At 50.8% G+C, this 27,032-nt stretch overlaps 1 protein-coding gene across 2 annotated transcripts in view; it reads right to left on the reverse strand.

The window, feature by feature from the left end:
* Positions 1–27,032, reverse strand: part of NCAPG2 (non-SMC condensin II complex subunit G2) — a 70,843-nt gene that overhangs the window by 16,204 nt on the left and 27,607 nt on the right. Inside the window, exons 12-23 of one of the 2 annotated variants that reach the window (XM_069587261.1) lie at positions 21,444–21,623; positions 19,516–19,668; positions 15,593–15,815; positions 15,185–15,288; positions 7,528–7,701; positions 5,723–5,793; positions 4,711–4,864; positions 4,452–4,625; positions 3,675–3,791; positions 3,453–3,593; positions 2,948–3,047; positions 627–814 (exon numbers count right to left, since the gene is read on the reverse strand). In XM_069587261.1, the coding sequence (XP_069443362.1) occupies positions 627–814; positions 2,948–3,047; positions 3,453–3,593; positions 3,675–3,791; positions 4,452–4,625; positions 4,711–4,864; positions 5,723–5,793; positions 7,528–7,701; positions 15,185–15,288; positions 15,593–15,815; positions 19,516–19,668; positions 21,444–21,623 (1,779 nt within the window). The remainder of the gene's footprint in view (positions 1–626; positions 815–2,947; positions 3,048–3,452; positions 3,594–3,674; positions 3,792–4,451; positions 4,626–4,710; positions 4,865–5,722; positions 5,794–7,527; positions 7,702–15,184; positions 15,289–15,592; positions 15,816–19,515; positions 19,669–21,443; positions 21,624–27,032) is intronic. The other variant, XR_011256538.1, reaches the window with a different exon arrangement.

The raw sequence follows: 27,032 nt of genomic DNA on the forward strand, positions 1-27,032 counted from the left end.
CCCACTATGAGGCCATGTGTTCTGAACAAAGCTGCACAGCCAATAGTGAGAAAAAAAAAATTCTGGCACAAATTACATGAACAGATCACAGACACCTGAAGAAACTCCTCAAAAACAGGACTTTTTCAAATTAACTCAAATATGACCTAGGCTACAGAAAATATGGCCAATGACCTTCAATTACCTCTACAAGCTAAAGGTAGAATAAAATGGAAAAGTGTCAATAACTCATAAACACCCTCCCACTGAAGCACTTTTTGAATCTCCACCCCTAGCAGCTGAGTACGCACAAGCTACTGCAGTTAGCTCTCTGCTTCTGTCCTGCTGAGCAGAAGAGCTCTTGGGCCAACGGCCCGCTGACCCGAACTGCCAACACAGTCCCCAGAGCAGCGCTCAGAGGTGGGCTCCCGGCCTCCCGGCCTCCTCCCCGGAGCATGCTGCCCCAGGGAGAGGGGGCAGCACCAGTGGAAAGGGGCACTGGGCAGCCGTCTCCTGCTGCATGGCACCTCCCCGCAACGCCGACAGCACCCACGGGCTCCAGGGCCTGCAGGCCTGGCTCCACACCCTGGGCCGCCGGCTGGGTGCTGCCCTTCCAGTTCTGGCCCTGCCGGGGGAGGAGCCCACACCTGCAAACCCTCTTCTGGCTGCCTCTTGAAGCTCCGTGCCATGCACTCCAGCATCTGCTGAAACACTTTCTGGACCATGTCAAACACCACGGTGACCTCTTCCTCTGAGTCTGTTTTCCACATCAAGGAACTTCCAGTTATCTCTTTCAGAATGCCGAGAAGCAATGAAACATAAAAGAATCCCTTCACTGGAAACAAAGTTGGGAAAATCTGTTGTTTAATCACGTAATTTAGTTGAAATTATTACATTTTTCACTGAACACATATATTATGGTAACTTAGAGGAGTGTTACTGGTGAGCCAGTACCAAGCTGATCCGATCAATATAAAATCCGACATCCACACAACTGGCTCCTTCTATTAGACACAAAGCCACTGTCCTCACAAACAGTGTGGACAGACTCGGCTCGCGCGGACAGCACAGCTCCTGCAGCCCCAGGTGCCTCCCCACATGACGGAGACACTGATGACGAGTCTGAGAGGAAAGGCCCAAAAGCCTCATGACAAAGACCTATTTCTGTTTGCAACAAAACTCTAAAAGAATGAGCTCATAGCAGATTCTCTCCTGGGAAATGCTGATTATTAAAATATCTAAATACAAAGATCATTTCAGCTTGGTCCAAGGTAAGATTAGAAGCTTAGGGCCTTATACTGGAGGGGAAAAGACAACTCTATGTAATAAATCCGCCTACATTGGAGATATAAAAATTTCCATGGAGCTAATTAGAATTTTAGAAGTGTTAAAAATAGATTCAATCCTAGTGTGCTGCTAAGTCACGTCAGCTGTGTCTGACTCTTTGTGACCCCCTGGACTGCAGCCTGCAGGCTTCTTTGTCCGTGGGATTCTTTAGGCAAGAATACTGGAGTGGGTCGCCATGCCCTCCTCCAGGGGATCTTCCCCACCCAGGGATCGAATCTGTATCTCTTACGACTCCTGCACTCCCACACTCCTCCACACTTACCACTAGTGCCACCTGGGAAGCCCAGATTCAATCCTTAGGGGAAAATAATTGCTAGATGATAAACTGAGTTACCCAAATGCAAATCATTTTTAATGTTTCAATAATTAGCCTTAGGTTTATTAAAAGTATTTGTTTGTTTATTTGGCTGTGCTGATCTTTGCTGTGGCATGTGGTATCTAGCTCCCTGCCCAGGGACTGAACCTGGGCCCCCACATCGGCAGCATGGAGTCAGCCACTGGACCACCAGGGCAGGCCCTAAACTTAAGATGGAAGTGAGACTCATAATGAATTAAACAAAGCAGAAAGTTAGATCTTTGAGCAAAAAGATTTCTCCTATTTAATATTTAGCCTCTGTGGGTATTTTGAAGCTTTAGTTACAGATAAGGAAACGTATAATCAAGACAGCAGCGCAGAGCAACTGCCAGCAGCTCGGGGGCAGGCCAGCCACCACCCTAGGCGCAGCAGCACGGGGAGGGAGCAGCTGTGGGGTCTGAGGCCTGCACGCCGGCGCTCAAGACCACACAAGACCCCAGGAGACCAGCGCAAACTCACTGCCGGGCTTGCTCCATGACCATACCACTCTCAGTCTCCTCTAGCGAGTGTCTCAGTTAGGGCCACCTAACCCCTCCTTCCCAGCCTCTGCGGCTCTCAGAGGGGCACGCGCAGCCCCAGCTGTGCAGTGCGCCCACGTGGCAGCAGTCGGGAGGCCGCAGGGCGGGGCTCACGGCAGCACGCTCTCAGCCAGAGCCCGGCCCGAGGCCGAGGGGACGGCCTGGGCCCCACACTCCTCCCACCACTGTGCGAGGGGCTGCAAGAACCCGCCCGATCCCGGGGGGCTCCAGACAACCCTCAGCCCAGATGGCCTGAGGGCAGCCAACTTCCCAGGCACTCTCTCAGCACGTACCACCTGGCACCTCCTCCAAGGCAGGTGTGGACACCATGGTGTCAGTCACCAGGGCCACAGTGTCACCCCATCCTCAGGGTGACAGCGACTTCCCAGGGGTCCCAGGGTGGGGGGCCATTAAACAACTCCTGACTCACAGGCAGATGGCGAGCTCTCTCCTGTGAGCTCTGCCCACGACACCCGACGGGAGCCGCAGACAGGTGGGCACACAGCGCAGCCGCCCACAGCCACACGGCCCCCAGGGGAGAAGCCTAAGGCCCCGCCAGAAATGGCGCACCTGCCACAGCCAGTGCCAAAAGCACCCGGACTCCCTGGCTGCCTCGGCCTGCTAGTTCTTTTTTTTGACGTAAACCAGTTTGTTACACGTCTGTCACTCAAAAGTGAGAGTCCAGCAAAGGGAGGCACTGCTTCTTATTGGGAGTTGCTCTTAACTAGTCCTTTAACAAACCAGGTACCTGTTTGCATGATTCCAAGGCTCCACTGTAGAAGACGCATCTGAAACTTGCGGTCGCCAAGGCCAACCATGATGACATCCTTACACACAGTCAAGTAGGTCTGGAAGAGAGACAGACATGCTGCTGTGACCTCCTCACAGAGGCGAGAGGGGCCGCACGCAGCTGGCACAGCTCCTAATACCTAAGGGGCTGCCAGGCGAATCACAGGGAAGGTATTCACAGAGTGGTTTCCATAAAGACACATCAATTCTCATTTTTCTTTCCATAGGAAATCTAGAAACACATTTTCTGTAATTCCAAAAACAGCACCTGTTACCTGTACTGTGCAAAATTGCATTAAAATTACACAGTTTGTGCTTCGCAAAAGATAAACTCTGGACACTCAGAGGCTAGCGTAGGTACTCAAGAAAGCAACATTACTGACTGAAGTCATAGTTCAGATTGGAAATGAGACCCAGAAGCCCATCACAATGGAGCAGGGTTTCCATGACCCAAGACTCCTAACCTGGATAATCTGCTGATAAACCACCCTGTGAAGCTTCAGGTATTCTTCGTCTTGATCGCGAATGAAGGATAAAACTTTGCTTTCTAACCAAGACCCGGTGTCTTCCAAAGTGGACAGGTACACTTTGCCTTCTGAGCAGAACTGCCCAAAAACAAGAGCAGAGAGGTCAGTGCAGAGCCCCGGGCCCGCTCAGCCCGCGCCCTGCCCCAAGCTCAGACACACCTTGTATTGAAGATGAATACTCAGCCGACAGTACAGGCTGAAGGCCCGCAGGGCGGCGCCCTCACTCAGGCGTGGAGGGCTGCCACCTGGCGTCTGCAGAATGGACTCCAGATTCCCCTGCGGAACAGGACTCCTCAGGCCGTGCTCTGGCCAAGCAACCCGCATGGGAGGCGAAGACACTGCGGCCCGGAGTGCCGGGCAGGTACAGCGCCGCAGGCCATCCTGTGAATCCCGTGCCTCCTCCCTCCGCCAGGCCTCCCACAAAGTGGCAAGATCACAGCTCTTCCAGGTGCTGACCCCGGGGCCCAGGACCAAGCTCTGCCAGCTCATGCCTCCCACACCCCCGCCTGTCCCGCCCGCTGCTAGTGCATGGGGGCCTCTGGCACGACAGAATCGGGCAGCAGCAGCCGGGGCGGGCCTGCAGAAACAGCCGCAGAGAAAGGGAATGAATCCACAGGACTGCACGTCAACAGCCCGGGGCAGCCTGCCCCAAACTCGGGGGGCTGGAGCCCCCACGGCCATGCGAGGAGGAGAGTGAAAGCGCCTGGGAGGTGGGGCCTCCTGCCCATGGCCAGTTCCGGCAGGCAGGCTCACCCGCAGAGGCAGACAGGACAGGACGCCGGGCTCTGAAGGGGCCTGGTAGAAGGAGCAGGGCCCAGAAATGTGTGCCTGGCCCCCTCCCGCCCCCAGGTGAAGAGCGACACTATGACACAGAAAACTCGGACCTGACTTCATCAGTCACCTTCCATGCAGCCTGTGTCTGTTCTACAGACCTACCTTGGATGTTTCAAGTGCTTTCAAAAGACAGTTCAGCTTCTTCTGGGGCGCAGAGAGGAGGCACTCGCGGTTCTTGGGGTGGGTCAGCAAATACTCCACGTAGACCAGCGCCAGCCCAGGTTTGACCGGACACGGGTCCTGGACCCGCACTTTCCGCTTGGAGGCCGAGTTACCCTGAGGGGCAGGGAGAGACCGGCGGGAGGAGAGCTGTGAGCCCCGGCACGCCGCCCTCAGCGGAGCGCAACAGGAAGACCCCTACCTTGCTCTGAGGCGGCTCCTCAGGCAGCCAGTCGCAGACAAGTTCCAGGATGTGCCCCACGTGGCCCCAGGAGCAGAGGCAGTCGAGCAGGATGCAGTAGGTCCTGTCGGCGGCTCCCTCCTCTTGGTTCCTCAGTGTGGAAATCACACCGCAGCTGAAAGGGCCACACATATACAATCACGTCTGTATCTCGACAACAACTATTCACTTTCCTAAAAGGTGGGGAAAACGGAGACGCTAGAAGCTGCGGAACACAAACCCTTCCTATCACGGGAGCATGCGGACATCCTCCACTGCAGGAAAAACCCACCGTTCTCCACAGTCACTGGCAGGGTAAGTTCCAGGACAAAATGGTGACTCTGCAAGCAGCGTAGGGGACCCAAGCCCACGGGCCTCGGGCGTGAGGTGCCAGGCGCCCGCCAGGCACATGAAACCCCCGTCTTTTGTTTCTGTGCTGCCTCTGCCAGACTGTAGAGATTCTCCATCTTGGGGAAATAATTTGCTCAGCATCAAAACATTCATTTTTAAATATATGTGAATAAAAATAAGTAATTTTTACTGAGTTAATAATCAACACTCTAAAGCAACACTGCCCAATAAAACATAACTTGAGCCACAAAAAGAGGCCAGTGGGTCATTCTAAAGGTTCTAAAGACCATATGTGAAAAGGAAGACTGACCTCAGTGATGCATCAGCCCAGCCCACCCGCAACACTAGATGCAGTCCGTGTAGAAAACCGCGGTGTGGCACGCCACAGCCCTCTTTCCACACCAGACCCGAGTCAGGGTGCACCCTCACGCACAGCTCATCCCAGCGCAGCGCCGCATCCCAGGCACTCAGGGCCACGTGCGGCTGCAGCTCCGCGGCGGCTCAGCTCAGACCGCGTGTCCCCACCTGCACTTGGATGAGTCCCGGCGCTCAGTGCCCCGGGCCCTGGAAGCCGCTGCCCTGCCCTCCTGCCTGCAGGCCACGCGGGCATCGCTGGGGAGACCAGAGGGCGGGTAGCAGGCACCTGAAGGTGGGGACGGCCGGGGCGGGCATCAGGGAAGCCAGCACGCACAGAGGGGTCCTGCAGCGGTCGTCCTGGGGGCAGGGAAAGACACAGAGGGGAATGTGAGCAGTGCGGCCTGCGGGCCCTCCGCCCGAGGAACCCACTGCAGGGCCGCTGGGTGGGGACAGCACACAACAGGACCCGGGCTCTGCGAGGCTCCAGGTGTGCTGGGTCTTCTCAGGCTTCCCCAGGATGCTTCCCTACTTTCCGTGATGTGTCGTTCTTATTAAACACCCACTGTGTACCAGGAGACCCTGGGGACACAGCAGTGCCCAGAACAGACCAAAGTCCTTGCTGTGAAGGCACTGACTTGCATTCTAAAAAGAATACTGATGAAAGAAAAAAACTACAATCCTATGTACCTGGTGTGCCCTCAGTATAAAACTCAAGAAAACGAAGCTAATCAGAACACCTTCGGAAGGCAGGGCAGTGCAACGGAGCTACCTGGCCAAGCCCAAGTCCCAGTGGAGCCCACAGCCCAGCCAGCAGGGACCAGCAGGGAGAAGGCTGCTCTCTGGGCAGGGCTGGCAGGGACCCGTGAGGAAAGCACGAAGGCCCCCAGAGCCACTTTGCACACGGCAGCCACCTCACCACAGCCATCCCTGTTGCCGTAACAGGGCCGACAGGCCAGATGCCACCCAGATCACTAAGAAGAAATACCCTCAGATGGCAACACAACCAGAGAAGATGGGTCCTAAAAGGAAGAGAAACAACAATTTTCCTGAAAAATAAACAGGAGCAAACTCACAGTTCCATCTGTAAGTAATCTGCATTCAGGCAGAGTGAACACGCCCTCATCCTCAACTTCCAATACACAAAATATTTTCTTAATGTCACAACAGACAGCTGATCGCTACTCCCAATTCTGCTCTAAGCGTGGCTCACAGACGGTTTACCCATTGACAGGAAGACCACAAGGTTCTCGGACGGACTGAAGGCAGAGAGGCTCTCTGGCCAGAATCGCTCGGGACTGAAGCACTTAATGGACTGCCTGCCTTTTCCCAGACACTCCCAGGGCACACTGCTCTTCTGTCAGCTCATCCAGGACCCGACCTCCTCCGTGTGCTATCTACTGCTCAGCCTAGTGAAGCTGTCTGACCCTTTAAACGTCCTAGTGACGGGGCAGCCTTCGTCCTTCACCTTCACAGACAGGTCACATGGGCGTTTCAGGGGCTGAATGGATCTCGGAGACCTAACAGTCACAGAAATACAGCTCCAAAAGCTAAAAGGTCTAAGGTCACACAAGCAGCTGTATAAGAACCAGAAGTAAACTTTCCCAAGAGAAGAGTGATCCCTAAGACCTATGACCACTCTATGTTTAAGCCACGCTTTCTTTGTAATTGGAAATAAACCTGCACTTTTACATAGTAGTTTTATTTCCATTAGTTCTGAAATATGGCCTTTGGGTTTCCTTCACTTAAGCAGAAGATACACACACGGTCCATCTGCCCCAGTAACACACACACGACTCAGAGGCTTCAGAAACAGGTGCTTACCAGGTGCCGTCAGAGGCCCCCACACCAGGGGGCAGTGCATCCTGGATGTTCACAGACTCCTCTCTCTCAATTCCCAGCACGTCAAACTAGATTCTAAAACCGGGTCGCAGGCCATTAGCAATGGAAGACCAGAGCCACCTGGACACACGCTGGGACGGAGGCTGGAGGCCGCCCAGCCCCACCACACAGGGAGAGCGCCGTGAGTCCCGGCAGCAGCTGGCTCAGCCATGCGCACGGGGGCTGCTCCGCTCCTCAGGGCAGCCGTCTTACCGTGAACACTCGCATGTACTGCGGCAGCACCGAGGCAAACTTGTCCACAGTGTACATTCGGGCCTCCTTGTTATTCTCCAGGCTCCTGTGAATGCTCCTCCAGAGAATCACCACGATCTCCAGCAGCCCTGCCATAGACGCGGCATCGCTCACGGACAGCGTCTGGTCCAGAGCCTAAGATAAAAATCACCGTGAAAGAATGAATCGCTCGACTATTAAGGGAATGGCACTGTCTTTAATAGCATGTCTCAGAATTCCAGCCCTACAGTGAAAATGCAAACGATGGGCAGGGAGAACCCCCAAGGCTGCGGTATGGTGTCTGAGAGGACCCACCGCCCTCGACCAGGGGCGGTTCCAGCTTGGTCTCAAGCAGCAGGCCTGCATGCGCCTTCCAAGCTTGGCGGGCAGGGGACGGCAGCACCGCTACGTCCTGAGGGTTCTATGACTCCTCCGCGTTTGTGCAGGGTGGGAGCCCACACCCTTCACCACCGCGAGGTGCAAAGGATGACTCATTCCGAGTCCTGGGATTTCTGTGCTCCTCAAATGGGATGGGAGAAGATGCAGGGAGCAAATGACCCGAACTAAAGAGGGCGCCTTTTCACCACTGTTCACGGGTTCTCCAGGCAAGAATATCACCATTCCCTTCTTCAGTGGGCCACGCTTTGTCAGCCATGAAATTAAAAGATGCTTGCTCCTTGGAAGAAAGGCTATGACAAACCTTGACAGTATATTAAAAAGCAGAGACATTACTTTGCCAAAAAAGGTCCATCTAGTCAAAGCCACGGTTTTCCCAGTAGTCATATACGGATGCGAGAGTTGGACTATAAAGAAGGCTGAGCACCGAAGAATTGATACTTTCAAACTGTGGTGTTGGAGAAGACTCTTGAGAGTCCCTTGGACTGCAAGGAGATCAAGTCAGTCAATCCTAAAGGAAACCATTCGTGAATATTCGTTGGAAGGACTGATGCCGAAGCTGAAGCTCCAATACTTTGGCCACCTGATGTGAAGAACTGACTCACTGGAAAAGATCCTGACGCTGGGAGAGACTGAAGGCAGGAAGAGAAGGGGGTACAAGACGATGAGATGTTTGGATGGCATCACTGACTCAAATGAGTCTGAGCAAGCTCTGGGAGATGGTGGAGGACAGGGAGGCCTGGCGTGCTGCAGTCCACGCGGTCACAAAGAGTCAGACACGACTGAGTGAGCAACAAAAGAGGGTGTACAGAAAACCAAAACCAGCCGTGACGCAAAGGCAGATTTTCAATAGGCTCTTAATACTTGGAACGACTCATGGCTAAATTTAAAACCAGTAACACTGTTAAAGGTTTAGAAAATACTATGTGAATGACAAAAATAACAAATTAACACAACAAACTTTCGATCTGGATTTTGGTTTTCACAGTCTACCATTAGGCATAGCAATCTTATCACCAAGTCCCCGGAGAAAGGCACCACTTTCCCTTTACAAAGATATGCTGAGTTCCAAAGACTTCATCAAACAGAAAGCAGAGATTTTAGTAGAGAGCAATGGGAAGAAGTAGAAGAATAAACTCAGAAACTTTTGCTTTTAGCCATTATATGTCCTTAGAATGACAACATCCAGATGGCAATTTGTATTTCTTTTCTACTACCAGTTATAATCAGTTCAGTTCAGTCGCTCAGTCGGGTCCAACTCTTTGCAGCCCCGTTGACTGCAGCACACCAGGCCTCCCTGTCCATCACCAACTCCCAGAGCTTGCTCAAACTCATGGCCATGAGGTCTAACCATCCAACCATCTCATCCTCTGTCGTCCCCATCTCCTCCTGCCTTCAATCTTTCCCAGCACCAGGGTCTTTTCCAATGAGTCAGTTCTTCACATTAAGTGGCCAAAGGACTGGAGTTTCATCTTCAGCATCAGCCCTTCCAATGAATATTCAGGACGGATTTCCTTTAGGATGGACTGGTTGGATCTCCTTGCTCTCCAAGGGACTCTCGAGAGTCTTCTCCAGCACCACAAAAGCATCAGTTTTTCAGCGCTTTATGGCATCCCAGCTTTCTTTATGGTCCAACTCTCACATCCATACATGACGCCTGGAAAAACCATAGATAGCTTTGACTTAGATAGACTTGGTAGGCAAAGTAATGTTTCTGCTTTTTAATATGCTGTCTAGGTTGGTCTGACTCATTGGAAAAGGCTCTGATGCTGGGAGGGATTGGGGGCAGGAGGAAAAGGGGATGACAGAGGATGAGATGGCTGGATGGCATCACAGACTCGATGGACGTGAGTTTGAGTGAATTCCAGGAGTGGGTGATGGACAGGGAGGCCTGGCGTGCTGCGATTCACGGGGTGGCAAAGAGTTGGACATGACTGAGTGACTGAACTGAACTGAAGTGAACTAGGTTGGTTATAGCTTTCCTTCCAAGGAGCAAGAACCTTTTAATTTCATAACTGCAGTCACCGTCTGCAGTGATTTTGGAGCCCAAGAAAATAAAGTCTGCCACTGTTTCCATTGTTTCACCATCTATTTGCCATGAAGTGATGGGACTGGATGACATGATCTTAGTTTTCTGAATGTTGAGTTTTAAGCCAGCTTTTCACTCTCCTCTTTCACTTTCATCAAGAGGCTCTTTAATTCTCCTTCGCTTTCTGCCATAGGGTGGTGTCATCTATGTATCTGAGGTTATTGATATTTCTCCCAGCAACCTTGATTCCAGCTTGTGCTTCATCCAGCCCAGCATTTCACATGATATACTCTGCGTATAAGTTAAATAAGCAAGGTGACAATATACAGTCTTGATGTACTCCTTTTCCCAATTTGGAAGCAGTCTGTTGTTCCATGTTTGGTTCTAACTGCTGCTTCTTGATCTGGATACAGATTTCTCAGGAGGCAGGTCAGGTGTTCTGGTATTCCCATCGCTTTAAAAATTTTCCACAGTTTGCTGTGATCCACACAGTCAAAAGCTTCGGTGTAGTCAATAAAGCAGAAGTAGCTGTTTTTCTTGAGCTCTCTTGCTTTTTCAATGACCCAACAATGTTGGCAATTTGATCTCTGGTTCCTTGACTTTTCTAAATCCACCTTGAACATCTGGAAGATCTCGATTCACGTACTGGTGAAGCCTCGCCTGGAGAATTTTGAGCATTACTTTGCTAGCGTATGAGATGAGTACAATTGTATGGCAGTTTGAACATTTTTTGGTATTGCCTTTCTTTGAGATTGGAATGAAAACTGACCTTATCCAGTCCTGTGGCCACTGCTGAGTTTTTCCAATTTGCTGGCATACTGAGTGCAGCACTTTCACAGCATCATCTTTTATGAACTGAAATAGCTCAACTGGAATTCCATCACCTCCAGTAGTTTTGTTCAGTGATGCTTCCTAAGGCCCACTTCCATTTCCAACATCCTATCTTTATGAAGCAGGGTTTTCCACAGTGACAGCAACCAAAATGGGATTACGGAGTAGACTGGACATGTTCAAACTACTGTACAATTGCACCCCTCTCACACGCTAGCAAAGTAATGCTCAAAATTTTCCAAGTGAGGCTTCCACAGTACATGAACCGAGAAAGATGGCCCTCTTCAGTCTCTTTCAGAATCTCTGCTTATGTCTGAAACATGTCAAAAGCCCCAGTGTTCACTCACAGCCCTCACAGTTCGTTTGCCTCTGAATACAGCCACTTTGCCTTCTGACTGGAGCACAGTTGCCATTCCTACCTGAAGCAGCAGACTGAGTTCGCTGAGCAGCCTGACTACGTGACACAAGGAAGCAAGTTTTGCGACCCATTCTGTGTCACTAAAACATGCTGCCAGCCATGACTATTTTTCTAAAAGAAATCTCTGGAGCAGCTCTCATAACTCAAAAACTCGGGCCAGCGATCTACCTTTCGAAAGCCATCTCACTCCTGTGTATAAGAGAAGACATGTGTGCTCTGCATCCATTTCCTCACAAAGCTGCGCAGACAGATGTGAGTTAAAGGCGTGGACTTAAATGTGGTTGGTCATCTTAATCGCGGCCTGCAGCATGAAGCTCAGCTGCCGTCTCTCAGCTGGCCAGCATTTCTCCACGGATGACACGTGCGTAGACACGGTCAGAAGTGGCCTCTCTGACCCGGGCAGTAAGACCAGAGGCCACCCAGTCTTGGTGGCTGCTCCATCCATGTACACACCAACACGGTATACGCTGACACAGAACGACCAGTTCAATTTCCCTGGCATGCAGTCACTCAAAGACTTGAGTAGTTCTGCAGCTAAGGTGTTGGTTGGCAACAAAAGTGCACACAGCCTCGTGCACACCTTCCTGAAAAATGTTACCAACAACAGGTACTGCTGCCTTCCTAACGCCAGCAGGCTCCTCAACCTAGACTGCATACCACGGTGATTCAATCCTGTCTAACAGCTGTGCCTCACTATCTTGTTCCACCAATTCATCTAGTTGCGGTGCTAGCCGAAAGAGGACCACACGCCACCTTGTGAACTACAGCGTCTCCTAAAAGTTCACAACAAACGTCCTTAGCAGCAGGCAAGACCAACTCTTCACCAACAGTGAAAGGCATCTTAGGTTTAGCAACGCACTTAGCCAGTAAGAATGATACTCTCAGTGCAGACACATTTGATCAAGTGGTGGCCCTTCAGTAATTGCTTCTGTTCTTCATGTTCATGTTTTTTCGTTTTGAAAACCTTCAAAGGCTTGTCTTTTAACACAGGGTGCTTGGTCTCCATGTGGTGAAGCAGTTTTGATGGTTTCCTGGCATCACTGGATAGCTCGTTGCCACATATTATACCAAGCAGGCTTAGAGAATGTGAACCACCTGCTGCTGTAAACTCATCGTTTAAGTAGGACTTGGTGTATTCTATTCAATGCGCACTTCTTTTGTTGGCAGTCTTAGAGCCTTCTCCTCTCTCACCATGGCATCTTTCCCCATTTTCACAGCAGCTCAGTGACATTTGGCTTTGTGATCGTTTTGCTACGGTAAGCTTATGGGCACAGCGAGAAAGAGGCAGAGACAGAGGTGGTAAATAAAATAAGGAGCAGGCCAGGCATGGACTGAAGCAAGGGTGGGACTTTGACTTGCAGCCTGCTGCCAGATGCAGCTGGCCTGTCACCTGCAGCTCACTTGACAGGGTTTTGATATGAGGCTGCAAGCAGCTGTTCACTATGGCCTTCACGCAGTCAAACCCCTCAACTACTGACACTCTGTATTTGCAGCTGCCCCCCAGCGTTAGCATCACTGCCTCAGCTCCAGCGCATCAGGCGTTAACAGTCTCACGAGGAGTGAGCAATCTGGAGCCCTGGCACGCACAGCTCACAGTAGGGCTTGCACCCGCTGAGAGTCTAGTGCCGCTGGTGAGCTGCAGGAGGGGCGCTCAGGCGGTAGTGCCAGTGACGGGGAGCATCTGCGCACGCCTGCTGTGCGGCCTGGCGCCTCACACGCCACGGACAGGCCAGTCCGGCCCAGGGACCCTGCTTTAGAGGCACATAAGTGCCAGGGGCCAGCACCGGAGACCCCACCCACGACAAGGTCATGTGGAGAGACCTGACGGGCAAGGCGAGTCAGGTCTCGAGGGGTCCTCTGTCTGAGCATCTCCCCTGAAACCAAAATCTGCCTGTTCACTGTCTGCTATACTATACTCTTCTGACATTACAGGGGGCTTTCCCGACCACCTTTCTCTGGAGAGAGTGAACTCAGAGCTCCAGTTAACAGTCTCCTGCATATAAAAAGAATGTCTCGGCTTAACCCCTTTGATGGCTTTCTAACTTACCTGACCAGTCTGCCCAGACTTTTACAACTTGTAATTGTTTACAGCCCCCCAACAGCGAGAGGCACGCAGCTTAAAGCATCTTAAAGATATAGAGCCTTTCAGAGTTAAGAATTAGTTTGGTGAAGAGTTTGCTGAGTTGATGTTTGCCGCCAGGCCTCCATATCCTTTATCTTTTAGGCACCTGGGAGGATATTAATCAATGAAAACGGGATGCAGAAATAGGAATATAGTAGTTTTGATGTTAGCAACACTAGACTTTTGAGTTAATTACTTTTCTCTTTGTTATAAATCACTGTACTCCTTTTCCTTGTTATAAATTGTTGTGTCCTTGCTATGTAAGAATGTAACTTTATTTAGTGCTTTCTGAGAGTGGCACCAGACTTTGGGAAGAACAACACTATTACCCTTATCAGAAAAGGGCTGTAAAATGCTAATTGGCCTTCTGGCCAGAAGATGATGTAAATCACCTGCTGCTGCTAAGTCACTTCAGTCGTATCTGACTCTGTGTGACCCCAGAGATGGCAGCCCACCAGGCTCCCCCATCCCTGGGATTCTCCAGGCAAGAACACTGGAGTGGGTTGCCATTTCCTTCTCCAACACAGGAAAGTGAAAAGTGAAATTGAAGTCGCTTAGTCATGTCCGACTCTTAGCGACCCCATAGACTGCAGCCTCCCAGGCTCCTCCATGGGATTTTCCAGGCAAGAGCACTGGAGTGGGGTGCCATTGCCTTCTCCAGTAAATCACCTAAGACTTGTGTATACAACTAGGTATGCAGAGAGAAAGCCTGGTCTCGATAAGAGTCAGGACTGCTGACGCTGCATAATTTTGTATTATCCATTGATCTCTATGTAAAATCAAAAGTATATAAGGCCTTTTCGGACAATAGAGGATGGGCCAGTCACTGGAAAGACTGGTTTCCCCCGTGTCAAATCTCTCTCTCTTTCTCCCTCTCCCTCCCTCTCCTTTTCAGGCTGAATTCCCATCTGGGGCGTGGAGGCACTCCGAGTCTACTTACTTGCCCTGGCTTCTAAGACCCACGCGAGAGGGAGCCTAAGGCGGGGCACCCTCCGCTACACAAGTGGGCGCCGGTGGCCTAATGTAGACAGTGCAAGTTCCTTGTGTGGAACTTCACTGGTTTTCCACGGAAACCAAGTTATTCAGCCTCTTTTCTCCACTAATTTTCCTACTACACTACTTCTTCCTAATCTCTCTTTATATTTCTAAATAAATAAGTTTTTCCTTGCCACACCATCCCCGCTTCGAATTACCCTGGATCCACTGGGGCTGGACCCTAGCACATAAGCATGACAGTTCATTTATAAGCTTAAGATACTGTTTGTAAGTAATAAGTATCTAAGTCTTAAATGTTCCTTTTTTAATGATATAATTGATCACTTCAGATTCTGAATAAGTATCAGCTACATAGTCTCCTCGATAAATTATTTTAAACTATTCTCAATGAAGCTTGTATCCTGAAATTCAACCCGATGATGTTTCTAGTAGAATCTTAGAGCAGAAGCAGTGAACAAATCCTTAGGGGCCCCACCACCATCTAGTTGTAACACACGGTGATCAACAGGCCCATCTAGGTGTGCCACCCCCATCTCATTAAAATACACAGACGCTTAAGGCAAAGAAAACTGGGAAAAGGGTGTCATCAATAATAATTCCTTTGTATTGGATCCTACTCAGACTCCACAGTGAACTACAAAGAATACACAGGAAGTTGCTCCAAAAAACTACTTATGATTCTCCAAAATAATCAGTTGCTGTATCAGAACTAAAGGAATAAATGAAAAACAAAAGACTGCCAAGGTAACAGCTCGCAGGAGCAGCGCCTCTGCCTTGCCACCCGGCCCTCTCTAAGCACCGGGGAGCCGCCCGCCCAGGCCCCACCCCCAGCGGGCGCCGGACTCACGCTTGCATTCTCCTTCCCCGGCTCCTCTGCGTCCTCCCTGCAGGCGCTCAGGGCCCTCCGGATGCAGGCGTTCAGGCAATGGCGGATCACATGGATCAGCTTTGCTAAAGCGAGTAAGACACACGTTTCTTCAACAGAATTTTCTAACAGTGAAATTATAATCTCAGATAATTAGAGCGTTATTTTAAGGGACCTCATTAAGAACTGCACTGGTGTGTGTATACCGCATGTTCTCAGTCATGGCACAGACTGCGCTGCGCACGAGGCGAGCACGTGGGGCAGGCGGGGAGCGGGACGAGGCGCTGGGGCGAAGGGCCGGGCCTGGGGGTGTGGGGGCCTGGGGGCTGAGGGGCAGGGGGTGCAGCGTGCGGGGGGCACAGCGTGGGGCTGGCCCAGGGCCGCGCATACCTATGTTGGTGCAGGCCGTGTGCTCGTGCGCGTACTGGTAGAACCTGCGCGCGGCCGCGTGGCTCATCTGCAGCAGCGCCACACAGCGCTCGCACCACACGGTCTCGGGCTGGTTCACCGGCAGGAAGGAGTTGAAGATGAGCCCCACCAGGCGCCGGCACACCGGCCGGGAGTCTGACTCCAGACGGGCCAAAATGTGCTCCATGGGGCATATTTTCCAAAACTGTGAACGCAGCACATGTGCAGAAGAAAAACATGAGAACATTTTAAACAAAATTTCAAGATCACAATAAAAAAGGAGCTAATTTTTATACTCAAGAAAACTCATTTCAAATGACTCCACCAGGACGTGGGACTCTGCAGAGTCCCATATTTGAAGGAGGCTGCCACGCATGGCAGCTAAGCAGGAGGCTGCCGGGGTTAGGGTTAGCCCATCAGGGCAGGAGTGGGCTCCCAAATGAGTGTCAGCCTAATAACTCTGAAGTTTCCTGAAACAACACAACTTTCGGGCCATTAACGTGAAAAGTGGATTTAAACACGTGCAACAGGCTTGGCACAGAAAGCTAAAGCGAGCACCTGGTCTCCCGCCTCAGACACAGGCCTCCCTGGCGGGCGCCCCTCCTGCCATCTCCCAAGTGCTGACCGGGCGGCCCCGTGCCTCCTCCACCACCCACAGCTGCTGCACACAGAACTGCCTGCTGCCCTCAGCTCAAAAGTGTCCAAGTTGTCCACCACCCAGAGAAAAGGGCCAAACTCCTCGACAGGTAGTTTAAAACAACGGGGACCACCACAGAATAGCAGACATTACAACAGACTTCGATGGGAAGGGGTCACGGGGGTCAGAGCCTGTACAGACTTCGATGGGAAGGGGTCACGGGGTCAGAGCCTGTACAGACTTCGATGGGAAGGGGTCACGGGGGTCGGAGCCTGTACAGACTTCGATGGGAAGGGGCCACGGGGTCGGAGCCTGTCTGTCACTTGTGCAGGCACACTCATCTGTGTGACGGGAGCAGCAAAGTGACACGGACGTTGCTCCAGGACCTTGCTCCCACAACAGTCCCCTCTCCAGGACTTCCGGTGGATCCTTCTCGTCAGCATGTATTTTCAGGTTGTTTCCAAGCCATAGACACAGAGGCCGCGCCCCGGGGACCAGCTTCCCTGAGCTGCCTGCCCAGTGCCTGCCACACCCCCGCCACACCGCAGTGCGCCCTGCAGGTCTGAGGACCCTGCACTTTCAGACGCACACGCTCCACCTCCCCTGGCGGGAATGTCCGAGCATCAGCCCTACCACCACTCCCCACACGGCCCGGGGACACTTCCATGCACACACTTGGTATTTCTTAAAGTTACTGCAGGGAAGACAGGAGCCGCGCGACAGCCACACCATCAGCAGACTGTCAACCCAGAGCAGCTGGCAGAGCACCAGATGTGAAGAGGGAAGCCGGGTGCTCGGGAGAGCAGGGCCCTTCAGCCTCAAGACCGCAGAGTCCATCCAAAGCTGCTGAAACCAACCAAGACACCCAGGAAACCCTGACCAAGGGAGAGCGCCAAAAAGAGAGGGTCTTCATGCTGAAAGGGTCGGTTCCGAGCACTCCTGGAGACCAGACCGCCTTGAATGGAAACAAGTAATTGGCACAAATGCCAAACGCCAAGGCTCCAGGGGTCGGTGGTTCTCACAGTGAACATTTCCTGCAAGTCTGCCTTTCCAGAAAAGCCCCATATTAACCTATTTTTCTTTCATTTACTTTTCCTGAAATAAAACAGAACAATCTGGATTAATTCTTCACTTACCTGAGGTTTTATTTTTATCCAAACATATTACCCACAGGTGACATTAACAGCAGACAAGACCATAAACAAAATTGCTAACCTGTGTTTCATTTCTAAAGTTAAAAATAATTGCATATTAAGAAATCCCAAATTGGTTTCTTAATAAAGATATCTCAATATTAGTATACTGTTGATTTGGCCTAAATCTCAGCTATACAATATAAAAACTGCAGAATTTCAAAACAAACAGTAAACAACTTGAAATCACCAGCACTGAGGATGGAAAGCATAGACAGAAGCCTAATTAACTAAACGTTGACGGCCCCGGGCCTCAGGACCTGACTGTATAATCAGCGTTGATTATCCAGCACCTTTCCGTGTCTGTGCCCAGAGCCTCTGCCTGGCCCTCCGGGGCAGCCCCTCCAGAGCTCACGGGGACGTGAGGGCAGGACGCCTCCCACTGCGCACAGAGGCCAGGGCGGCACGTTGACAGCAGGGCCCTGCCCGTGCTGCCCACGCGCCCGTGCTCCAACCTGGGGGCAAGCAACACCCACCCGCTCCTCCTAGCTGCCTCTCCACCGGCCTGTCCATCTGTGATCTTGATTACCAGAGAACTGGCTTGTGCGCCCGTAACAAAACCTTCCAGAGATCTTACAGCTAAATCACTCTCTGCCTTGCTTGGGCAAGCTGAGCATTAAGATACAAGAAGTGTCTCACTAAAGCGTTTCTCTTCCTCCTCTGCTCCTCCTCCCTTTCCAGACCCCAGACTCTCCGGTCACAGACGTTGTCCAGGTCTTACCTGGCCCCTCCCCTGCTCTCCTGGGGAGACCCCCAGGTCTCAGGACATCTGGTCTCTCTGCCGTCTCACCAGCCGTCCCCTCAGTGGTCCTTTGCAAACGGATGTGCACTTCAAACAAAACAGTCCACAACTCCTGCTTCAGACTTATAACCACACTTTGGACAGGTGTTACAACGATCCAGTCAGCCCTGCAGCCAGCCTTTTGGTTGAACTAACAAGCTGATCCTAGACTCCATACAGAAATACAAAGGCCCAGACCACCAGGAACTCTGAAGGAAGAGCCGGAGGGCACACACACCGGGACATCTGCAGAGCTGCAGGGGGCTCGGGCTGTGGCCCTGGCCAAGGATGGACAGGCACGGTCCGGAAACAGACCACACACCAAGGCAGTGAGACCACGGAAGCCAAGTAAGATACCTCTTTCTCATTAAAAAAAATCCAGTTCAAAATTCGAAAAGCATAAACCAATGTGCATGCTCGGGAGGGGCAAGTTCCCCCCAGCACCCCGTCTCCAGACCCCCAGCGCCGCCCCCACCCCGGCCTCAGAAACTGCTGTCCACTTCCTGTTTGCCTCCAGGGATGTGCGAGGCGGCCCTGAGCAAACACACAGCTGTGTCCCTGTTCTCAGAGCTGGCAACACCCCACAACTCATCTGCACTCCCTCTGTCTAACTTAGTGGTCTTTCCACGAAGCATGCCCCTCGCCATGGCCACGCGGCAGCATTTCACGGCATGAACACACCCCAGGGCTGGGCGCTGACTCCACACCAACAAGAGTGTCAGCTTGTTCCCAAACCCTGAGCCTCGACAGAAGACCACTCTAAAGTAAACTTAAGAGGACTCTTGTGTAGGGAAAGAAAACCGTCACCAAATAATAATGCAGTTAGCGACCTCATGAGTGACATTGGTAGCCGAAAGCTGAACAGAATTAGACTTAAGGGAAAACACTCTCACCTCAGGGGTTTACACCAAAATGCATACAAATCAACAAACACCTCCTTGCTTCCTTCTGTAAGATGTTGGAGGATGGGGATCTCATATTCTATATGTTCAAGTAATATTTTAAGTGCTTACTGTGTGCCAAGCATTTAAATATTGCAACAAAAACTTTCAGGTATATGATAAAACTGTAATTTAAGGTGGGGACTGCTTACATTAATGTCTCTCAGAAAGCAAGCACACATTGACAAAACAAATTGTATTTTATGACACAACTGGTAGAATACACCAGACATCAGTTAGTTAAATGCGGCCACTGAAGCTCCTGGAACTAAAACAGCTCTGTCCTTTTGTTGATGAAAATAAATAAACTTATTTATCTCATGTACTAAATAAGAAAGCTCTAGTCACCTTACCTTAGCAGCCCTCACAGCCTTAACTTTCAGCAGCATATCAACAAAAGCCACCCTCACTTTCTCCGAATTGTCATGGAGACAGTATTTTAATGCTGGCAAAAGCTGTTCTAATAACGGGTGGCTTAATTTATTATCCAAAATTATCGGCAGACACTAGGAGAAAGAAGAAGGACAAACAGTTCAAAACTGGAACATAAACAAGGAAAAGTTCAGGTAAGAAAAATTCAGTTCTATCTTTACTAAAACCATCAGTAAAATAGATATTCCCACAGAAAATAATGCTTTTGCCAACACAATTTCATGGAAAGGCATTCACTGAATGAATCGATCTGGGTTCAGTGCTTGGTAGTCCAGTCATCTATTGCTTCATTCAACCAAGACTCAGGCAGTTATGAAAGAATTTTCAGAGCTTTCCAAGCTAAACGTTAAAGGGTTTTACGGGAATTGAAAGAAAGAGGAGGCTCTGGTGGGGAGATCCCAAAGCCAGAGTCCAAGTCCTTCCTGTCCTCCTCACAGCCCACTGCGCCCCTGTATGTCCTGACTCCATGCTGCGTGGAAACGGGGGGGGCGGGGCACAGCGCCCCCGTCTCAGACCCAGGTGCCCCCACAGCCGCCCTGCACCTGGGTGGGGATCAGAGGGAGCGGCCCCGGCTCAGACCAGACACGCGAGTCTGGAGAGCTGACACGCTGCGCCATGCTCTCTTTCCAGTTATTAGCAAAAAGATAAGTATTTTTAAGAGACTTTATTTTTCATTTTTTTGGCTGTTGAACAGCATGTGGGATCTTACTTCCCGCCTGGGATGAAACCCGCGCGCCTTGCAGCAAAAGCACGAAGTCTTCAGCACAGGACCCACCAGAGCGAGGGTGGGGCCGCTCAGTCGTGTCCAGCTCTGTGCGACCCCATGGACTGCAGCCTGCCAGGAGCCTCTGTCCATGGGATTTTCCAGGCAAGAGTACTGGAGTGGGTTGCTGTTTCCTTCTCCAGGAGGACCTACCAAGGACATTGCTAGAAGACTATGTATTTTAAACATCACAATGAAATGATTACAGATGAGCTGATACATGTCCTACACTTGCTTCAAAGTAACTGTGTGAGCGACGACAGAATCCGCTACAATGAGACAAGTGTGGCTGCGTCCTGAGACTATGTATTTTAAACATCACATGAAATGATTACAGATGAGCTGATACATGTCCTGCACTTGCTTCAAAGTAACTATGTGAGCGATGCCAGAAGCAGCTACAATGAGACAAGCGTGGCTGCGTCCTGAGAGCTGCTGCAACGGGCGATGGACAGAAAATGTTCCTGTAGGTTTTTGTGCAAAGTGCGCACAGTATACAAAAAAGTTCATTCTGATATAAAACAACATAAAAAATTTTAAAGACAGGCAGCTCCTGTTCTAAAACACTGTGCCCCCTCTGCTAGCACACAGGACAAACCAGCATCATTTCAAGCAGCCTTCTTCTATTTTGGGTGACACTTTTATTCTGTTTTCTTCACAAGTGACATTGGATATCCAACAAAAATGTGAATAATGCTATACTTATGGAGTAGGGCTGGGGTGATTTTTAAATTTTTCTTTCCCTATGCTGCTGCTGCTAAGTCGCTTCAGTTGTGTCCAACTCTGTGTGACCCCATAGACGGCAGCCCACTAGGTTCCTCTGTCCTTGGGATTCTCCAGGCAAGAATACTGGAGTGGGTTGCCATTTCCTTCTCCAATGCATGAAAGTGAAAAGTGAAAGGGAAGTCGCTCAGTCGTGTCCGACTCTTCACAACCCCGCGGACTGCAGCCTACCAGGCTCCTCTGTCCATGGGATTTTCCAGGCAAGCGTACTGGAGTGGGGTGCCATTGCCTTCTCCTTCTTTCTCTATAATTTAGAACTATCCTATAATATACAGGTACTCCTTATATAATTTAAAAGCTTACCTTAAAGACTGAACAGCGCACATCAGCGGAGCTCAAATCAAATGCCAGTTCCTCGGTTACCTTCTTGAGCAGGTCAATAAGAATGGTCGGAGGCATCATCTCCCAGTATTTGGAGGTTATTTTACAAACACCAAGGATCCCTGCAGAACGGACCATCGGGTAAGGATCTTCTAAAAGGCTCTACAAGTACAAAAGGGAAAAAGGCCAAATTCTCTTAAATTAGTTCACTTTTTTCCACATTGGCTTTACTCGTGGGCACAACAGCAGTCACAACCCAACAGACATTTCAAGTCCACAAACAAGCAGACCCTGGGACCTCCAGTCACGTGTTGTTCCTACACAGTCACACAAACAGACCCGGGCACACCCGGGGACCTCCAGTCACGTGTCGTTCCCGCACAGTCACACACGCAGACCCAGGGACCTCCAGTCACGTGTTGTTCCCGCACAGTCACACACAGACCTGGGGACCTCCAGTCACGTGTTGTTCCCGCACAGCCACACACAGACCTGGGGACCTCCGGTCATGTGTGCTTCCTGTAGTCGAGTGTTTACAGAAAACCATCTAGATAGGAGTATGTCAAGGCTGTATATTGTCACCCTGCTTATTTAACTTATATGCAGAGTACATCATGAGAAACGCTGGACTGGATGAAGCACAAGCTGGAATCAAGATTGCCAGGAGAAATATCAATAAACTCAGATATATAAATGACACAACCATTATGGCAGAAAGTGAAGAGGAACAAAAAAGCCTCTTGATGAAAGTGAAAATGAAACAGGAGAGTGAAAAAGCTGGCTCAAAACTCAACATTCAAAAACCTAAGATCATGGCATCCAGTCCCATCACTTCACAGAGAATAGATGGGGAAACAATGGAAACAGTGAGAGGCTTTACTTTCTTGGGCTCCAAAATCATGGGAAATGGTGACTGCAGCCATGAAATTAAAAGATGCTTGCTCCTTGAAAGAAAAGCTATGACAAACCTAGACAGAATATTAAAAAGCAAAGACATTACCTTACCAACAAGGTTCCATCTAGTCAAAGCTATAGTCTTTCAAGTAGTCATGTATGGATGTGAGAGTTAGACCATAAAAAAAGCTAAGCGCCAAAGAATTGATGCTTTTGAACTGTGGTGTTGGATGAGACTCTTGAGAGTCCCTTGGACTGCAAGGAGATCCAACCAGTCCATCCTAAGGAAATCAGTCCTGAATATTCATTGGAAGGACTGATGCTAAAGCTGAAGCTCCAATACTGTGGCCACCTGATACAAAGAACTGATTCACTGGAAAAGACCCTGATGCTGGGAAAGATTGAAGGCAGGAGGAGAAGGGGCGACAGAGGATGAGGTGGTTGGATGGCATCGCCCACTCGATGGATGTGAGTTTGAGCAAGTGCCAGGAGCTGGTGATAGACTGGGAAGCCTGGTGTGCTGCAGTCCATGGGGCAGCAGTCAGACACAACCGAGTGACTGAACCGAACTGATCTAGACACGCGTGGTGCCTTGCCTGTCGCCCCTGCCGACGGCCCTGCTGCCTGCAGGGTCTCCAGCACCACACTGCCACAGAGGGACACACAAGGACTTTGGTTGTTCCTGTGAAACACAGGGTCTTAACCACTCTCATGGACTTCCAAAATGCCAGAACACACTAAGCCCAGGACACAGTGAACCTGCTTGTGGTCAGCTGTCCAAGCGGCGGGCAGGGGGGCGGGTGGGGACAGGAGGCTACACAGCCCTGATCCACAAACATGGGTCCCACAGAGCACGTGCAGAGGAGACGTGACCCTAACCCACTGCATATTTAACCAACTTACAGGAGAGTTAAAGGGCAGAGGAACATACGAATGTCAAGTAGGACAGGTTCTGTGGGAAACGAGAAAGTAGCTGTGTTTCCTCAATGACAGAAGCCAGCATCAAAGAAGAAACACAGAGAGGGAGACGGCGCGACTGCTGGAGCGCGAGCTGGTTGTCCAGTCACAACACAGGTCTCGCCCAGGCACAGATTCAAGCGAAACTGGAAAAAAAAAACCCACTGAAATGTCACTGAAGAACAACGACTGAATATTTGATCAAATAAGGAATCACCATTCATCTTACTTGAGTTGTGCCAGTGGTGGGATTATGTTTAAAAAAAGGGACCCTGTCTTTTAAGGACACCTACTGAAGTAAAGGGGCTTCCCTGGCAGCCCAGACGGTAAAGGGTGCGCCTGCAGCGTACGAGACCCGGGTTCAATCCCTGAGTTAGGAAGATCCCCTGGAGAAGGGAATGGCTACCCACTCCAGGATTCTTGCCTGGAGAGTCCCATGGACAGAGGAAGACTCGTGGGCTAGAGTCCGTGGGGTCAAGAGAGCTGATCTTAGATAGGCTGATAAGGAATCCAGGGCCCTCGAGGAGGAAGCGGTCCAGGGACCTTGAGGAAGAGAAAGGGGTCTGGGGCCTTCAAGGAGGAGAAAAGGACGCACTTCTGTCTTTGTGCTTCGTCTCCGTCACGCAAGACTGCTGCTGCTGCTGCTGCTGCTGCTGCTCAGTCGCCTCCGTTGTGCCCGACTCTGTGCGACCCCACAGACGCCAGCCCACCAGGCTCCCCCATCCCTGGGATTCTCCAGGCAAGAACACTGGAGTGGGTTGCCATTTCCTTCTCCAATGCATGAAAGTGAAAAGTGAAAGTGAAGTTGCTCAGTCGAGTCCAACTTAGCGACCCCATGGACTGCAGCCCACCAGGCTCCTCTGTCCATGGGATCTGCCAGGCAAGAGCACTGGAGTGGGGTGCCGTTGCCTTCTCCTAAGAGAAGACTACAACTAACACCTCACTTTCTTTAGGACCAGAGCTAATGACCACACAACAAAACAATTCATCTTAAGCTCTGTGCTAAGGATTTAGTCAGTTTAGTTGTTCAGTCGTGTCTGACTCTTTGTGACCCCATGGACTGCAGCACACCAGGCTTCCCTGTCCTTCACTGTCTCCCGGAGCTTGCTCAAACTCATGTCCATTGAGTCCATGATGCCATCCAACCATCTCATCCTCTGTCGCCCCTTCTCCTCCTGCCTTCAATCTTTCCCAGCATCAGGGCCTTTTCCAATCAGTCAGTTCTTCGCATCAAGTGGCCAAAGTATTGGAGTTTCAGCTTCAGCATCAGTCCTTCCAATGAATATTTAGGACTGATTTCCTTTAGGATGGACTGGTTGGATCTCCTTGCAGTTCAAGGGACTCTCAAGAGTCTTCTCCAACACCACAGCTCAAAAGCATCAATTGTTCGGTGGTCAGCTTTCTTATAGTCCAACTCTCACATCCATACATGACCACTGGAAAAACCATAGTTCTGACTAGACAGACTTTTGTTGGCAAAGCAATGTCTCTGCTTTCACTGTCAGGGTTGGTCACAGCTTTCCTTCCAAGGAACAAGTGTCTTTCACTTTCGTGGCTGCAGTCACCATTTTCAGTGACTTTGGAGCCCAAGAAAATAAGAGTCTGCCACTGTTCCGATTGTTTCCCTATCTATTTGCCATCAAGTGATGGGACCTTATATACTAAGGATTATATAACAACAATGTATCTTGCTTGAGGACATGCTTCTCCTTTTTAACAAAAACCTTCTGAATCTTGTTATCTTAAGACTTGGGGGAGTAGATCCCACAAGTGGTGGGAGCTTTCTATTGTTAATTCTAATCTTGTTAACTTAAGATGCAGTTATGGGAGTGGGTCTGGCCAGAGTATATGAGGCCTTGCTTAGACTAGCACCGGGTGGGGGGCACTCTCTGTCCCCTTCTGAGGTTTGTGTCGGAAGCTTTCTCTGCCCTTTTTGACCCTCAATTCTGCTACACAAACGCTCTTGAGTGATCAAGTCTGCTCCCTGTTTGCAAAGTTAAGTCTTTGGAGATCAAGAATCTGACATCATTTACCAGAAGCTATTAGAGTCGCAAATAGTTGGACATGACCGAGCAACAAACACATTCACTGAAGTAATTAAGTGTTGAAATACTTTGTGGCTCAGATCTGCTTAAAAACAGGGAGGAGGAACCCAGTGGGCCGGATCAGCACCGCCAGGACTGTCTGAGGGTGCAGGGATTCCCCCGCACAAGACCCTCTACTGCTAAGTGCGGAACTTTCCAACCCAGAGTTTAAAAGCAAAAATAGTCCTCACTCCATAATTAGGCCGGAAGGAGGCTGGACTCAGCTGAGTAAGCACTTCCTTCCTCCTCTCCTCCCGGGTGACAAGAGCAGGCGGAGCTGCAAACACCGGGGGGCTCTGCTCCCCAAGAGCAGGCCTGTGAGCCGGCGGCACTGTGCCCACAGGGCTCAGAGCAGCCGAGCTGGGCCAGGCCTTAGACACCGCGGGGGGAGGGCTGGGGTGGGGCGGGCAGCGGGGCAGTAAGCAAGCCGCTGGGAAGCGTGGAGACAGGTGCTGAGGGCCAGGCACACCGGGGAGCGGGCAGAAGCCCTGCAGGCTGCCCAGGCGGGACGAGCAGAGCACACGCACAGGGCACCCTGCGTCCCTGCCCCGGGGGCCGGCCTGCCTGCTGCCCAGGCCGAGGCCCCGGGGAGTCTGCTGGCGCCCAACCCACCCACGGACGCAAAACCACGACCAGCGCGGCAGAAGACGGCCACGGAGGACAGCGCCACACCGCCAGTGAGACCCCGAGCCAGCCGCCGCCTCCAGCCAACCCTTTCTTCACAACAGGGAGGGAAAGTGAAGACGATAGGTCACTTGAGAAAAACAAAAAACAAGGAAGAGAGACAAAATAAAAACAGGAAGGAAGAGAGAGAACTCAAGTTTCATAGCTTCTGTTCTGTGTGGGTCACTTACAGTATTCTTCAACAATGATTCCAGATGATCGCCTGAAGGCACACAGCCCACATCAGAGGCTCAGTCAGCCTCCAGGACAACGGCACTTAACGTGTGACGCGGTTTCCACACAGAGAACCACTGCCCTCCAGGGACCACAGACATGCCGGGGGCCTCCTCTGTCATCTTCATCAAGCCCTCCCTCACCTCCTGGATCCCCCCAAGCCCCTACTCAGGCCCTGACCCACAGGGTCATGAGCTCGCTGCCAACCCACAGGCCAGAGAGGCCCATGCCTGCCTCTGTGTGGCCCACAGGACATAAGAATTGTTTTTTGCTTCCAAGTGGTTGGAAAAAATGAATAATATTCCAAATCATGTAAATATCATATGGAACTCACGGATCAGTATCTGTAGGTCAGTTTCATTGGAATAAACCACTCCGCTGCCTTCCTGCCGAGTAGTAGGGGCCGTGGTGGGACCACGCGGCCACAGCCTAAAACCACTGTTGTCTCACCCTCCCCAGAAACAACTCCTGCTCTTCACTAGCTCTGCTACTAACTTAACCATGGCACGGCACTGCTCCCTAAAAGGAGTCAGGGACAAATGGACACTGGAGAGAAGAAAAGAAAACCATTACTAAGAAAATCTCCTGTGTCTAACAGCAAACCAACACACTGAACTTCATGTTATAGTGGAAGAAAAAAAAATCAAAAGATAAAGAAAATCATCCTTAAAATTTCAGAAGCCCTCAATGCCAGAAAACATACAAAATGTTTTGGCAGTCCTGGAATAAAATGATTTTG

This window comes from Ovis canadensis, chromosome 4 (genome assembly GCF_042477335.2).
Source record: "Ovis canadensis isolate MfBH-ARS-UI-01 breed Bighorn chromosome 4, ARS-UI_OviCan_v2, whole genome shotgun sequence".
NCBI lineage: Eukaryota > Metazoa > Chordata > Mammalia > Artiodactyla > Bovidae > Ovis > Ovis canadensis.